The sequence below is a fragment of the Monodelphis domestica genome, chromosome 4 (genome assembly GCF_027887165.1).
Source record: "Monodelphis domestica isolate mMonDom1 chromosome 4, mMonDom1.pri, whole genome shotgun sequence".
NCBI lineage: Eukaryota > Metazoa > Chordata > Mammalia > Didelphimorphia > Didelphidae > Monodelphis > Monodelphis domestica.
This window is the reverse complement of record NC_077230.1, coordinates 111,071,563-111,085,621: the sequence shown is the minus strand read 5'-3', so window position 1 is coordinate 111,085,621 and position 14,059 is coordinate 111,071,563. Positions and strand designations below refer to the sequence as shown.

The window sequence follows — 14,059 nt, the reverse complement described above, 5'->3', positions numbered from 1 at the left end:
ATATTTTCTTTGAAAACTAACCAAAAAAAAGCAGTCTTGCCTGAAACATTCTGTCATCCAGATTAATAGAGTACAAAATTATTCAATTATTTATTCAACATTTATAAGCTGCCTATCATGGGTATTCAATATAGAAAATAGAAATTTATCGTTACCTCATTATTGGTATAATGTAGATCCATGGACTGTCCAAAAGCAATTTTGGCTTTAGAACTCAGCTCTTCTAATCTAAGTGGTCTAGGAAATTGAAGGATTCTGTAAAAATACAAATTGATAAGGTTTTTATTGGTTTCATAAGACCGATATCTAGTCTTGCAGAAATAGCTGTGTAGTTAAAAGAAAGGAAGTATTGCATAGAGCTGGTCTTGAAATCAGGAAGACCTGAGGTCAAGTTCTTCCTTTGATATATGTTAGTTGCATAGCCATAAGGGAATCACTAACTTTAACTTTAATACTTTCTTTACCTTTGAAATGTCAGATTTATGACCCAAAGGAAAACACTAGTAAAATTTAATTTACCTGCCTTGTTTTCTTAAAAAAAAAAAAAGTTAATTTCATCCAAATTGGTTTAATAATGCAATTTAAAGAATCTTTAAAACTAAGGAGATTTTTAATTTGGTTCTGATCTGATGGAAAACAATTAGCAGTTTATTAGCTATTTGGATATGTACTTCCATGTACCAATTTAGTCTTTAACTATCTCAAATTATTGAATGACTAATGGTCTTCAAATGCTACACTGGAAAGGTTCATTTTAGGATAGGACACCAAGTGTTTTTTATTGTTACCTAGGACAACAAAAAAGGAAACAGATGTACAAAAACCAGCTGGTTTTAGCTTTTCATCTCATTCAGTGAAGTCTACCTAACATTTTCTGACTATTCAAAAACACACAATATATTAATTAATTTAGAGGATGATTAATAAATGAACATTCACCTGTATACAGACATATCATTTGGAACTTAAATTTTAAGAGACTGGGTTTTAAATGTCTATTTTCTGTTTTATTCCACTTTCAGTTTATGCCATTAGACTAAATTAAAATCTGAATTGTACCATTAATGGCTTCAACGAAGTACTTAAATGATAAGTGTTTAAACCATTAATTAAAAAAAGAACTACATTAAAATGGTTTATCCTTTTCTACTTTACCTTTTTTCACCTCGATGTTCAAATTTGACTCGAACATCATTCTAGAATGAAAAGACAAATTATAGACATAAATGAAAACCACTAAGAGATAAATAGAAATCAGCTGTGATTTCTGATTAGAATTCTAATTTTTCTTGAATTGAATTATAAACTACTAAAATTATAATTATTAACAATAAACTCAAAATTTTGCTATAGCCTCATTCTTAGGGTCTGTGCATGAAACTTGTATTATTCAATAAAAATGAATGTCCATAAGTATAATACACCATTAGTTTTAGAACACTAAAATATTTTGTTATCTTTTTTCTTTTTGTATTATATACTGTACAATTAAATCACTCAGATTTATAAGGCTTCTCAGATGTTTGCGGAAGCAGTCATTTTTTTATGATAAAAAAAGAAAAAATACTGCTCACAGAGTGAATTTTAGGTTTAATAGAAATTTTCATATTAAATAAAACTCAAGATATTGGATGAAAAATAAAACACCAATTTTCTATTCTACTCTTCACTTAGGAAGTATTATGGGAAAAATTCCTAAACATTACTAACATTTTGACTAAAAACAGTGGATACTTAAGTCTAATTTACATGAACTAGAGTTAAATATTTGGTCACTATTTGAAATATGTCCTTTAAAACCAATGAAAGTACTATGTGTGGTGGTGTACACCTTGGGTGGTAAAGCTAAAGCTAATCAAGTATCCATACAGTCTGGAATCAACCATGATAAACCAGCCCAGGTAAGAAAAATGAAGCAGATTAAAAGATCAGTACTGGGATCAGGGCTGTGAGTGGCTGCTATATTTTCGGCCTGGGCAAGATAGGAGATTCAATCAGACAAACAAAAACTGAAACCATACACATGCTAATCAAAATAATGAACAAAATACCTCTCTCTCTCTCAAAAAAAAACAAAAAACAAACAAAAAACAAACCACAAACTACTTAAAGGGCAGTTAAGTGATTTATATAGCAGTCTTATTTGTGTTATAGTGTTATAAAAACAAATACCTGTTTTTTAGGTGATGAAGATTTTGGTTTCCTGGTTTCCTGTAAGGATAATGCTGGTCGACTGGCTTTATGGAGCACAACCAGATCTTGCATTATTGAATTCAAGGCTTGCTGATCATCTGTTTTTTAAAATATCACACAAAGAAAATATTATTTAAACATACATCAAGATTGAACAAAAAATAGAATAAGGATTAGAAAAAAATGTAGAACATGTGAATGAATTCGCCATTAATGAATTATAAACTACTAAAATTATAATTATTAACAATAAACTCAAAATTTTGCTATAGCCTCATTCTTAGGGTCTGTGCATGAAACTTGTATTATAGGTAAGACAAGATTAAAACAAAGTTATATGGAGGGCCTCAGGATAGGACCAGGGAAGAATAACAGCAGCTAATGTACTTAATAATTCAAAAGAGAAAACAATTAGGAAGAGATTAGGAATAACACATAGCCTCAGGTATGTCTTCAAGTAAAAAAAAATGAGCTTGATAGTAAAGACAAGTTATAGTAAATATAATCTAATTGATATCATCAAGACTGAGACAAGATCCAGACTGAAATACAGCAATAAGAAGGCATATTATGTTCAAAAGAATAAATGTAATAAGGTCAAACAAGTAGTACTGTCTATCAAGAAATCAATTAATAAGTATCTATTAAATGCCTACTATGTGTCAGGCACTGGCTAAGTCAGTTCTTATCAAGAATATATATATATATATATATATATATATACACATATATATATGCGCATAGAAATTCATGAGCCTAAAAGGAAAAAGTACAAAATGCTTTATATCTGGGTAAAGATAAAAGCAGCAATATATTGTGAATATGCTGCCTGCTTCCTGGTCAAATGCAATAGGAAACAGAAAATTCTTAACTAATATACACTACAATAATATGACTCAGTTGAAATAATTCTAGAATTCTGCGATATTCTGAAACGCAGTGCTTATATGTTTGTCAGGTTAATGGATAATGGTACTATAAAATTTTCCCTAATGAATAATTTTGGGTCTCCATGCAAAATTCTCATGAAGAACCACAAGAGGAGGCACCCTATATCTTGATTTCTCTTCCCTTCTAGTTCCCCTCTTTCCCTACTGCAATACAAAGACTTCTTGGTTAATATTTGGATCTGTAGTTTACATAAAATATTCTGAGCCCTTCAACATGAAGGTCTGACCACATGTAAAGAAGTAGTAATAGCTAAAACCATGGGTATTTGGACTTCTACTAGATGCAATGTTATTTGATGTGATCCTGTCACTGAAGCTAGATTTTATGGCTGATATCTACAGACCAAAAGGATGCATGTAGAACAACAGTGCCAGCTCAGTTTTTATAGGTCTTTCAAAAGTTTACAAAGCTGTGTTATCTCATCTGACTTTCACTACAACCCTGTGAAATAAATGCTATAGATATGGTTATTCACATTTTATAGATATTCAAACTGTTTGACATTAAACAGTTTGCCACATAACTTCACAAAAATGTTGCACATAACTTTTAAGTGCCTGTAGCAGAATTCAAAATTAGTTCTTTTTTAGGTTTATCACGTAATCTATTATACTAGTTTTATTTGTAGAAAAATAGCAAAGTGGGTGGCATACATTATTGTTCCTTCCACATCTTTCACCATACTCCAAGTGGCTAATAATTATTAAATAAAAACTATAGAGATATGAAGATACTGGGATTGGCTTAAAGGCCAGAGTTGGAACTTTTCTGTAAAAAGCATTGTAGCAGTACCCGGTGGCAATATTACATAGTATGCTACTTGCTGGCATCAAAGAGGGACATCAAATCCTAGGTTTGTAGTCGGAGAATTTGGATTCAAATCCTAGCTCTGCTGCTATGCTTGTGGAACTTGGGAAAGTCACTTGTCCTCAGTGGGCTTCAGTCTCTTCATTTGTAAAATGAAGGTGTTGGACAAGATATAGATGACTTTTGAGATTTCTTCTAGTTTTAAATCTATGGTCCTATCAACCAATAGGCAGCTACTAGAAATGCTTTTATACTAACAGAGCCTTTGATAACTTTTCAATGTTCCTGATGGCTGCGTGCATCTTCTCAATTTCTGAGAGATTAGACAACAAGAATTGCTACTCTAGACCTTCTAAACAAGTACAAGTGGGGCCTGGTTGGAGATCTATTAGTCATGGGAATCTTGAGCAAAACTCTAAAAATCTAAAGAGATGATATCAAGAATGGTCACAGGTTTGTTGCACATTTATTTTTTCAAAATCTTTACCTTCTGTCTTAGTATCAATTCAAAAACAGCAGAATGGCAAGAGCTGGGCAATTGGGAGTAAGTTACTAGCTCTGGATTACACAACTGGGAAGTGTCTCGGGTCAGATTTGAACCTAGGTCCTCCTGACTCCAGCATGGGCTTTCTATTCACTGTGCTACCTCGCTGCCCCTCATAGATTTTTAAGAAACAGAATTCAAGGCTATGATCCCATAACCAGGGCTTCTAAAATGAAATGTAGCTGAACAAGAATGGGAGACTCTTCAAAATGAACTAAAAAGGGGGCAGCTGGGTAGTTCAGTGAATTGAGAGCCAGGCCTAGAGATGGGAGGTCCTAGGTTCAAATGTGGCCTCAGACACTTCCCAGCTGTGTGACCCTGGGCAAGTCACTTAACCTCCATTGCCTAACCCATACCACTCTTCTGCCCCAATACACAGGACTCCAAGACAGAAGGTAAGGGTTTAAAAAAAATTTTTTTTTTAAATGAACTAACAAAACTGCAAATGATTTAAATGAGCAAGAAGAGATTAATGATAATTTCAAAAGGACTCCGGTAAACTCAGATTTTATGTGTTCTAAAATAGATGTTTTTATTGTTAATATATTTTTAAAAATTTATGTCCTTTGTTTTGACATAGAATCATAGGATTTCATTTCTGAATGCAACTCTCCCTATTCACCTACTCAAGCTAGTAGCCTCCCTTTACTACAAATTAAAAAAAAAAAAAGAAATACAGCAAACTTTTTAAAGGATATGTACAAAATGTGAAAGGTGAATACAAAAGAGTGGCACAGATCTAGAAGAATAACAATGAGCAAAGTTAACATCCAGAATAAGCTACGGTTTGAATGAAAAATAATTAGGAACATTTTTTTTAAAGTTATGTCAGAGAAAGGAAAAAGGAAGTAACAATAGTCCTGCTAATTGGTGAATTAATGTTCAGAGAAACTAGAAGAAGCAGAACTAGTTGATTTTTTTGTTTGTTTCTATCTTTTTCGATCAAGGAAGTTCTCTTCAGACTGGAAAGGGTACAAGTCTGACTAAAAGTAAACTGAAACTCAAGATAAGTGAAATGGTAATAATAAAGCACAATGTTCTCAACAAATTGCAATCACCTGGTCAAGATAAATTACATTTGACCTAAGTGAAAAAATTTCCAAGTATATTGCCGGATATCAGCAATCTTTGAAAAATCATAACCAACAACATATCTCTGGCAAGGCAAAGGCATTTTTCTGGTAAGGAATTTAAAAAATATATTTTGAAGATAGGTTTTTTTAATAATTATAATTATATAATATAATTACATGTAATTATATTATATAAAATATATAATAATAATTTATAATTATAATTACAAACTAGTGCAGTTGTCACTGGTTCCATGCACGATTCCAGAATAGGCCAATAAAAATGGTTTGTGGGAGTTTCTGGGTTCAAATTTGACCTTAGACACTTCCTAGTTGTGTGATCCTGGGCAAGTCTGTTGCCTAGCCCTATGCACTCTTTTTCTTTGGAACTGACAGTATTGATTCTCAGAAGGAAAGAGTTAAAAAAAAAAGTTTGTTAACAGTAATCATTAAAAATAAAAATATATTCATGAAAAATGACTAAATTAACCTTATTTCCTATTATGATAGCATTACTGTCCTGATAAATAATAATAAAGCTGAACATTTCTGTAAAGACAAGGTAGAAAAATGTAGAATGAATAACAGTGCAATTAGGTGAATCTGTGGTTGATTGAGTAACTGTACCCTAGGAATAGATAGTTATCAAACTGTCATTGGCCACAGTTTTTTAAAACATTTTTATCAACAACTCAGAGCCAGGCACAGATGATATGCATTTGCAGATGACAGGAAGTAGGTAGGGATAGTTGATAACACAGGATAACCACATTAGAATCCTAACAAGTCTCTGCAGGCAAATATAATAGACTGAACATGAAATTTAATAGGAACAAATGAAAAATTCTGCACCACTGGTAAAAAATATTACTTGCACTGCAATTCAATGAATCTTGATATTCTTTAGGAAATCTGTAAAAAAAACTGTAAACAGTAAAGTACTAATCAAATGTTTGCAGCTACTCAAAAGACAATCAACAACTGGAAAATAAAGATTCAAGACAGATTTATCAGGAGATCTCAAATTTGGAAGATGTATGTAGGTCAGGGCTTTCTGTTCCATATTTAAAAACTTTTTTTGATTGGTCAGAAATTTTCTGGAGTTATCTAATTAAACACATTCTATCCTCTATAAAGGAAATTGCTAATGGTCAAAGTTACTGACCTCAGAAGTGTATTTCAAATATGAAAACAGCTCTCTTCCCTATTAATTTAAGAGCATCATATTCTTTGTATTTGGTTCTATAAAGAAACATCACTGAGTTATCAAAATTAAATATTAATTGCTCTACACTTCTACTCCTAAGTTGGGCCACCAGATTCAGGGGTAACTTTTTATCAACAAAAATATCCACTGTAAAATGAAGTTTTGTTATACTGTTATCTGGTAATTGTTGCAGTTAACTATAATGTATTATCATGTAAAAAAAAGGCTAAAGATCCAAATCGAAATATATCTCTTATTATTCATAATATTTCCTTGATGGGTCAACCAACTAGCACTGTTCCAATTATGCAAAAGTTATTTAACATCATATTCTAAGAAAACAAGCTATCCACAGGAAAAGACAAGTTATGTTTAGGTATTTCTAGGTATTTCTTAATTTTTTAAAGAAACAGATTCTTGAGATCTTTGAGGCTTTTTTCGACTGATTATAGAGTTTATTCCTGGCCAGTTTTAAAATAACTGTACTTATTCTGAAATAAAAAAGTATTAATTTTTAACATTTTTAGATTAACTTAAAAAAATACAGCTAGTAAAGGTCTAAGGCCAGAATTAGAACAGTTAAGGAGGGTCAAGGAGGATGGTGACAAGACTTGAACCATTCCATGTGAAAAACTGATGAAAGAGTGAGGTATTTAATGTTTATGGTTCATATTGTTATTTATGTTTATTTATGCACATAATTGCTTATGTATAGTTTCATGTCTGGGGGTGATAGAACCTAAGATCACAAGGAGGCTCCACCTCAAAAAATACTTCATTTAATTAGCTTCCCAATTATTAATTTTTTGAGTTTATTAGAAACACACCTAGCTGAAGGTTTGGTTTAGAATTCCTAGAGTAGCAAGTTTTAACAAAGGTCTATGGTGAGAGGGGAATTTTGATGGATAGGTCTAAGTAAAGTGGAGCAGCAAGGAAGCATTAGATATCTTCTGTGCATAGAAAAAGAGATAGGAATTCATTATTTTTCCCACTCTAATCCTCCTTCTCCTTCTAAACCAATTATATATTTCTAGTCACTTAGGGCCAAGACCTCAAGAGTCATTTTCTGTTTTCATCTCTTGGAGACAAAAAGCTTATATTTGTCCAATTCTCTATATTTAATTAAAGTCCATATCACTTCTCCCTTGGTCTATCACAATAATCTGAATAGAATCCAAAATTCCAGACTCTCCCTTCTGCAAATCATCCTCAATAGTCTATAGAATATAATATAAACTCCTAAACTTGTTATTTAAAACCCTTAATAATCAGATTCCTACTTTTTCAGACTTATTGCAAAATATTCCTGGTCACACTCTTTACAAATTTCCCTACCAATCTTGGTGTTGCATCTCCAATGTCTATTCTTTTGTCCAGGCTGTCTGTAGATATTCAGCCTCCTTCCCCTTCTTATTTCCTCTTCACGTCTACCTCCAAGAACCCTTAGCTTTCTTTGGGGCTTTGCTCACATGCCAAGTCTGCTGAGAAAACATTACCGATTCTTCTCTTTGTTAGTGTTCTCTTGTTCCTCAAATTACCATGTATCTTCTTTTTACATGTTACATTACTCCAGTATAATGTAAGCTCTTTGTAAATAGGAAGTTTTGTTTTTTTAACCTTAGTGACTCAATCACATATATATGTACACACACACACACACACACACACACACACACACACACACACACACACACACACACACCACATCTAATAGGTACCTGTTGGACTGTATTGGAAATAAAGGTTATGAAACAGAGAATATAAGTTAGAAAGTAAGTGGGATAATCTTATTCAACTCTCACTTGAAACTTAAAAGTCCCTCTACATTTCCAAAAATTATCATTCAGGTTATGTTTAAAGACCTCAAGTGCCAGGGATTTCACTACCCCATAAGGTATAGCACATTCCATTTTTGAACAGGTTCTCCCCTTCAATTTATACTAGGCACTTACACCATTAGTCTCTTAGGCATGAATGTGATGGAATCACTAACTTAGGTTCAAATTACTTTCTGGTATTCAAGTTCCCCTACAATCTAGAGCCATGCCATAATTCTAGTCACATTTCAAAGTCTTTTCCTTCCAGGCACTTTACACTACAACCAAAACAGAAGCACTTGATTTCTCAAATATGCATTATACTCTTATATTGACAACCTTTCAAAAAGGCTTTTAAAGCACAACTCAAATGGCATTTCCCTTATGAAACTTTCCATCTCCTACTCACCCTCATCTGACAAAATCTCCCACTATTCATATTATTTAAAAATGCTTTCCTCACAATAAATATATCCATATTTTACAAATGAGGAAACAAAAATGCAGAAAGATTTAATGGCTTGAACATGATCACAGTTAGGAAGAATTTCACTGAGAACTTCAGTGTTTTTTAATACTTGAGTTCCAAACCATAAACTTAATTCTCATTTTCTGTCTCTTTCATCATACAGATAACTTTTTTTTTATAACTGAATGCATTTATTATGTATAAGAGCAACTTGTAATAATATCTTACATCATCATAGAATTTTCTTTGTAGTTTAAAAAATTTTAGTGATGTGTTTTGTTCTTATATAACAAAGATTTACAGATCACTCCTACTTCTTGGGAGATCTCATACAAAGAAAAGCAGATTAAGTAAAACTAATAATTCAATAGCAAACTCATCTGGAAGTGCAACATTACACATGTATAGTGACCTCCACCCAGTAATGTGTTAGTAAATGTTTACCAGATGCTCAAAAAAAATTGTACCCGGGCCACATTTTAAGTTTAATATGCATTATTACCAGTTTCTCCATCACTTTCTTAAGTCCATATGGGCAACAAAACAATAAATCAAGCCTTGATTAGTAATTTGTGTCAGTTTCTAAGATATAAATGCTCACACTGAAAATTTAACAACTGGCTCTCTCCCCACCTATTGCAAACTTGCCTTATAACATTCTTTTAAAATTTTTAATTTTTTCACTTGCATATATTAACAATTTTCCACATAAGTTTTTTTTTTTAAAACCCTTACCTTCTTAGAGTCAATATTGGCTCCAAGGCAGAAGAGTGGTAAGGGCTAGGCAACAGGGGTTAAGTGACTTGCCCAGGGTCACACAGATGGGAAGTGTCTGAGGTCAGATTTGAACCTAGGACCTCCCATCTCTAGGCCTGGCTCTCAATCCACTGAGCCACCCAGCTTGCCCCTCCACATAAGTTTTCAGATCTAAACTGTCTCCTTCCTTTCCTTCTCTCCCCCTTTCTAGAGCTGGTAAGCAATTCACTATAAAATTTTAGAGATGAAAATCAGGGTGTAATCATTTATTAAGTACCTACTACGTGCAAGGTATTGCATTAAGCACCAGGGATCATCAAAGGAAAACAAAAGACAGTCCTTGACCTCAAAAAGCTAACATTCTAATAAGGGAGACAACAAGCAAAAAATCGTGTATGAACAAGCCATATGTGAGATAAATGGGAAATAATCAACAGAAGAAAGGTACTAGAATTAAGAGCACTTAGGAAAAGGCTTCTGGAGAAGGGATTTTAACTGAGACTTAAAGGAAGTTAGAAAAGCAAGGAGGTAGAGATGAGGAAGGAAAGCATTCCATAAATGAGGGGCGGCTAGTGGAAATGCCCAGTAAGTAGATGAAGTATCTTATCTGAGGAATAGCAAGGAGCTCAGCATCACTGGATCAAAGAATACACTGGAGATTAAATTGGGGAGTGGTGTAGGTTGTAAAAAGCCCTGGAAGATGGAGGAAGGGGGCAGCTTATGTTGGGATCTCAATACTTAACAGAATTTCTTATTGAATACTCTAGAGATGATAGGGAACCACTAAACCTGTGTTGTTGAACCTATGGCATGCATGCTGGAACATGTAGGAGGGCTGCTCTCTTCCCCCCTCTCCATGTGTACGTAAGGACATTTCTCACATGACCCATTCCTCTGCCCAGCAGTCCAATGGAAGCGTTTCCTCTCATCCTTGTCTGTCTGGGCAGGGGGCTCACATGGGGCATGAGGTTTGTAGTTTGGGTACTTGGTCTCTAAAAGGTTTGCCATCACTGCACTAGAACTTATTGAGTGGGGGGGAGGGGATGATATAACTGAATCTATGCTTTAGGAAAATCACTTTGGCAATTGAAGGGAATCTGGACTGTAGTGGGAGGAGACGTGGTAGCATAAGAACCAGCAAGCTATTGTAATAGTCCAATGAGGTGATGAGGGCCTGCTGATTGATTGTACTTTGATTATACATCAAATATACACTTGGAAAATCTGTATAACCTCTGGTAATAACCTTGTAACCTAACCTCTGGCAAGTCATTTCACTCTCTCTGGGCCTCAGTTTATTCAATTCTAAAGTAAGAAAGTTGGACTAGATTGAGTTCCAAGGTCCTTTCTAAGCTGAAGTGCCCAGAACCAATTACAATATTCCATATGTAGCTTGACCAGGGTAAAGTAGAGTCTGAAATTTCATTGGATCTGGACCCTTAATATCTTTTAATGTAGCCTAAGAAAGTATTAACTTTTGGAACAGTCATATTTATGCTATTGACTCATCTAGAGCTTATCATCTACTAAAATCCCATATCTTTTTCAGAATAAGTGTTGCCTCATTACTTCCTACCCTCCCCTTCATTATTTGTGTAGCTGATTTTTTTTAAATTCAGGTATAAGAAGGACTTAAAAATTTATTAGGGATAAGTATAACATTGTTGGAATTAGCTAATAATCTAGTCCATCAAGATCTTTCTATGTCCTACTATCCACTGCTAGCTATATGCCCAACTTTATGATGTTTGTAAGTCTGATAAGCACACTCTCCATTTTCTTAACCCAGTCAACAATAATGTTATACAGTAAGGAACAAGCACAAATCCTTCAAGCGTACTGCTGGAGGCCTCCTCCCAAAATGATGTCCCAACCTTTAGTAGTTACTTTTTAGACTTGGCTACTCAATCAATTCTGAATTTACCAAACTGTACACAAATCTAGCTCACATTTCTCTACCTTGTCAATAGAAGAACAAAAATTTGTCAAATTTTTTGCTAAAATCTAGGCAAACTATATCTATATTGTCCCTTTGAGCTACCTATTTAATAATCTTGATTTAAAAAAAAAAGGAATAATCTTAATCTGGTATGATGTTTTCTTGATGAAATTAAATGGGCTCTGTGAACACTATTTCCTTTTCTACATGCTTATTAGCCACCTCTTTAATATTTTCCAGAATTTTGCTACGTATAAGAGTTAAGGTAACTGTCCTTCAGTTTGCAGGTTCCGTCCTCCTTTTTATTTTTTCAACTGAAACATTGCTTATCTTTCTCTAGTCTTGAAATACATCCTCTCTCTTCTTTCTAATATTTCCAATACTGTCAGTAGCTCAATCATATCCACTAATTACTTCAATACTTGTAGATTCTGTTCATCTGAGTCACTTGGTTTGAACTCATCATGGGTACTAGGAAGTTCTCTCTCTCTCTGTCTGTCTTAAGTCTCTCTGTCTTCCTCACTTTTTAATCTTAACTACCAATTTCCTATTTTGGCCATTTTTCATCTGTTCCTTCTAGTCAAAAGCCCATTGTCCTTAGAAGAGACAAAAGAAGCAAAATAAGAACTGAGTAGTTTTATCTTCCATTATTAGCTATCATCAACTCATCCAGACTATTGTTCTGGGTCTTTTCTTTTTCTTTTTCTCCATATAACAAACTCTATTACTTTTGTTTCTAACTTTCCTTGTCAAGATAGCTCATTCTGATCACTACCTACAGTAAATCTCCAGAATAATGCCATGTTTTTAGTAGGTCTCTCTTACTTACCCTCTTGCTTTCCTCTTCTGTATATCTTAGAATCTAAATTAGATAAGTTTCCTATGCATCCCAATGGTCTCTTCAGACAACTCCTCATATCCTTATGATAAGAACTGTTTCTATTTGTCTCTTGAGAATTTAGCTCTTAAGAGCTTCTCATCCTTCTTGGGTGGATTTTCCCAAGAAAAATTTAATCTATGATATCTTACCTATCTACACTTCTTTTGGAAACCTTGAAATCCATTTTTCAAAAATATAGGATACTATCGACAATTACCACTCAGGGACCTGTCATATATTACCCTCTATTGGTGAAAATCAGTTCTAGAATGGATATTCCTTTTGTTGACAGAAAAGCTTGAGGTAGCTAGGTAGTACATTAGATGAACATTGGGCCTGGAGTTAGGAAGACCTGAGTTCAAATCCAGCCTAAAACACTCACTAGCAATGTGACCCATGTCAAGTCACTTGACTCTGCCCCAGTTTCCTCATCTATAAAAATGAGCTAGAAAAGAAAAGGAAATGGTAAATCACTATAATATCATAGTAAAAAAAAATTCAAATGGGACCATAAAGAGTTGTACATGAATGAAGTGACCAAACAATAATTATCTGCTCTGCTTTTGGCGGAGATCCATGCAAATACTGACATCTCCTATCATGCCCCTGCATGTTCTTCATTTCCTCTTTCTGTCCAGGTGGCACCTATGGTATATTCCCATTACAAAATACTTACTGATTTTCTCCCAAAAGCTTTTTACTATCGCCCAATTCTGGTTGCTAGATTTCTGAAGTTCATGAATAGTTTTTAATATGGGATGAAAGGTCACGTGGCATAGAGGACAGTGTTGGACTTGGAGACAGGAAACTCTGGGTTCAAGTTCTATTTCAAACATTTACTGATTGTGTGATCCTAGGCAAATCATGTCAACTCTCTAAGTCTTGTTTCTTCATCTATAAAATGGTGATAATAACAACTAACCTCAGAGATTTATTCTGAATATCAGTAAGATAATGGTGCAAAGAAAATAAAATGCTACTGTCTGCTTCTCCCCACTTTTACTTATTTTGCTTCATTTAAGTATAGTATATACTCCAGCCATATGTCTCATCCTACCAAGTCTTAAGTAATACCTATGAAATAAGGTTAATTTGATTTTGGGTTCTTTAGCTCATTTCTTGCTGTGCTTTTATATATAGCCACTTGAAGCCATGTGTTTTATTATTAATGTTTCCTGCTTTAATTTTGTTCTCTCAATTTCTAGGTGCCTCAAATGCTAATTTTCCTATATTATAGCTATTTCTTATAGCATCTGACTTGTGGCTATAGAAAAGAAATTTTCTTTCTACCCCATAACCTTTAATTTAAAGCCTTTTGGATCAGATTTACAAAATTCCAGGAAAATATATTTTCATTCATTCTAAACTTATTAGGTATAGTCTTTTGTTGGTTAGAAGACTGCTATTTCTATATTTTAAGCTG

General features: G+C 33.7%; 1 protein-coding gene across 1 annotated transcript in view; it reads right to left on the bottom strand.

The window, feature by feature from the left end:
• Positions 1-14,059, bottom strand: part of MAP3K2 (mitogen-activated protein kinase kinase kinase 2) — a 107,667-nt gene that overhangs the window by 38,413 nt on the left and 55,195 nt on the right. Inside the window, exons 3-5 of the mRNA XM_007493997.3 lie at positions 2,173-2,291; positions 1,156-1,196; positions 156-255 (exon numbers count right to left, since the gene is read on the bottom strand). Coding sequence (XP_007494059.1) covers positions 156-255; positions 1,156-1,196; positions 2,173-2,291 — 260 coding nt within the window. The remainder of the gene's footprint in view (positions 1-155; positions 256-1,155; positions 1,197-2,172; positions 2,292-14,059) is intronic.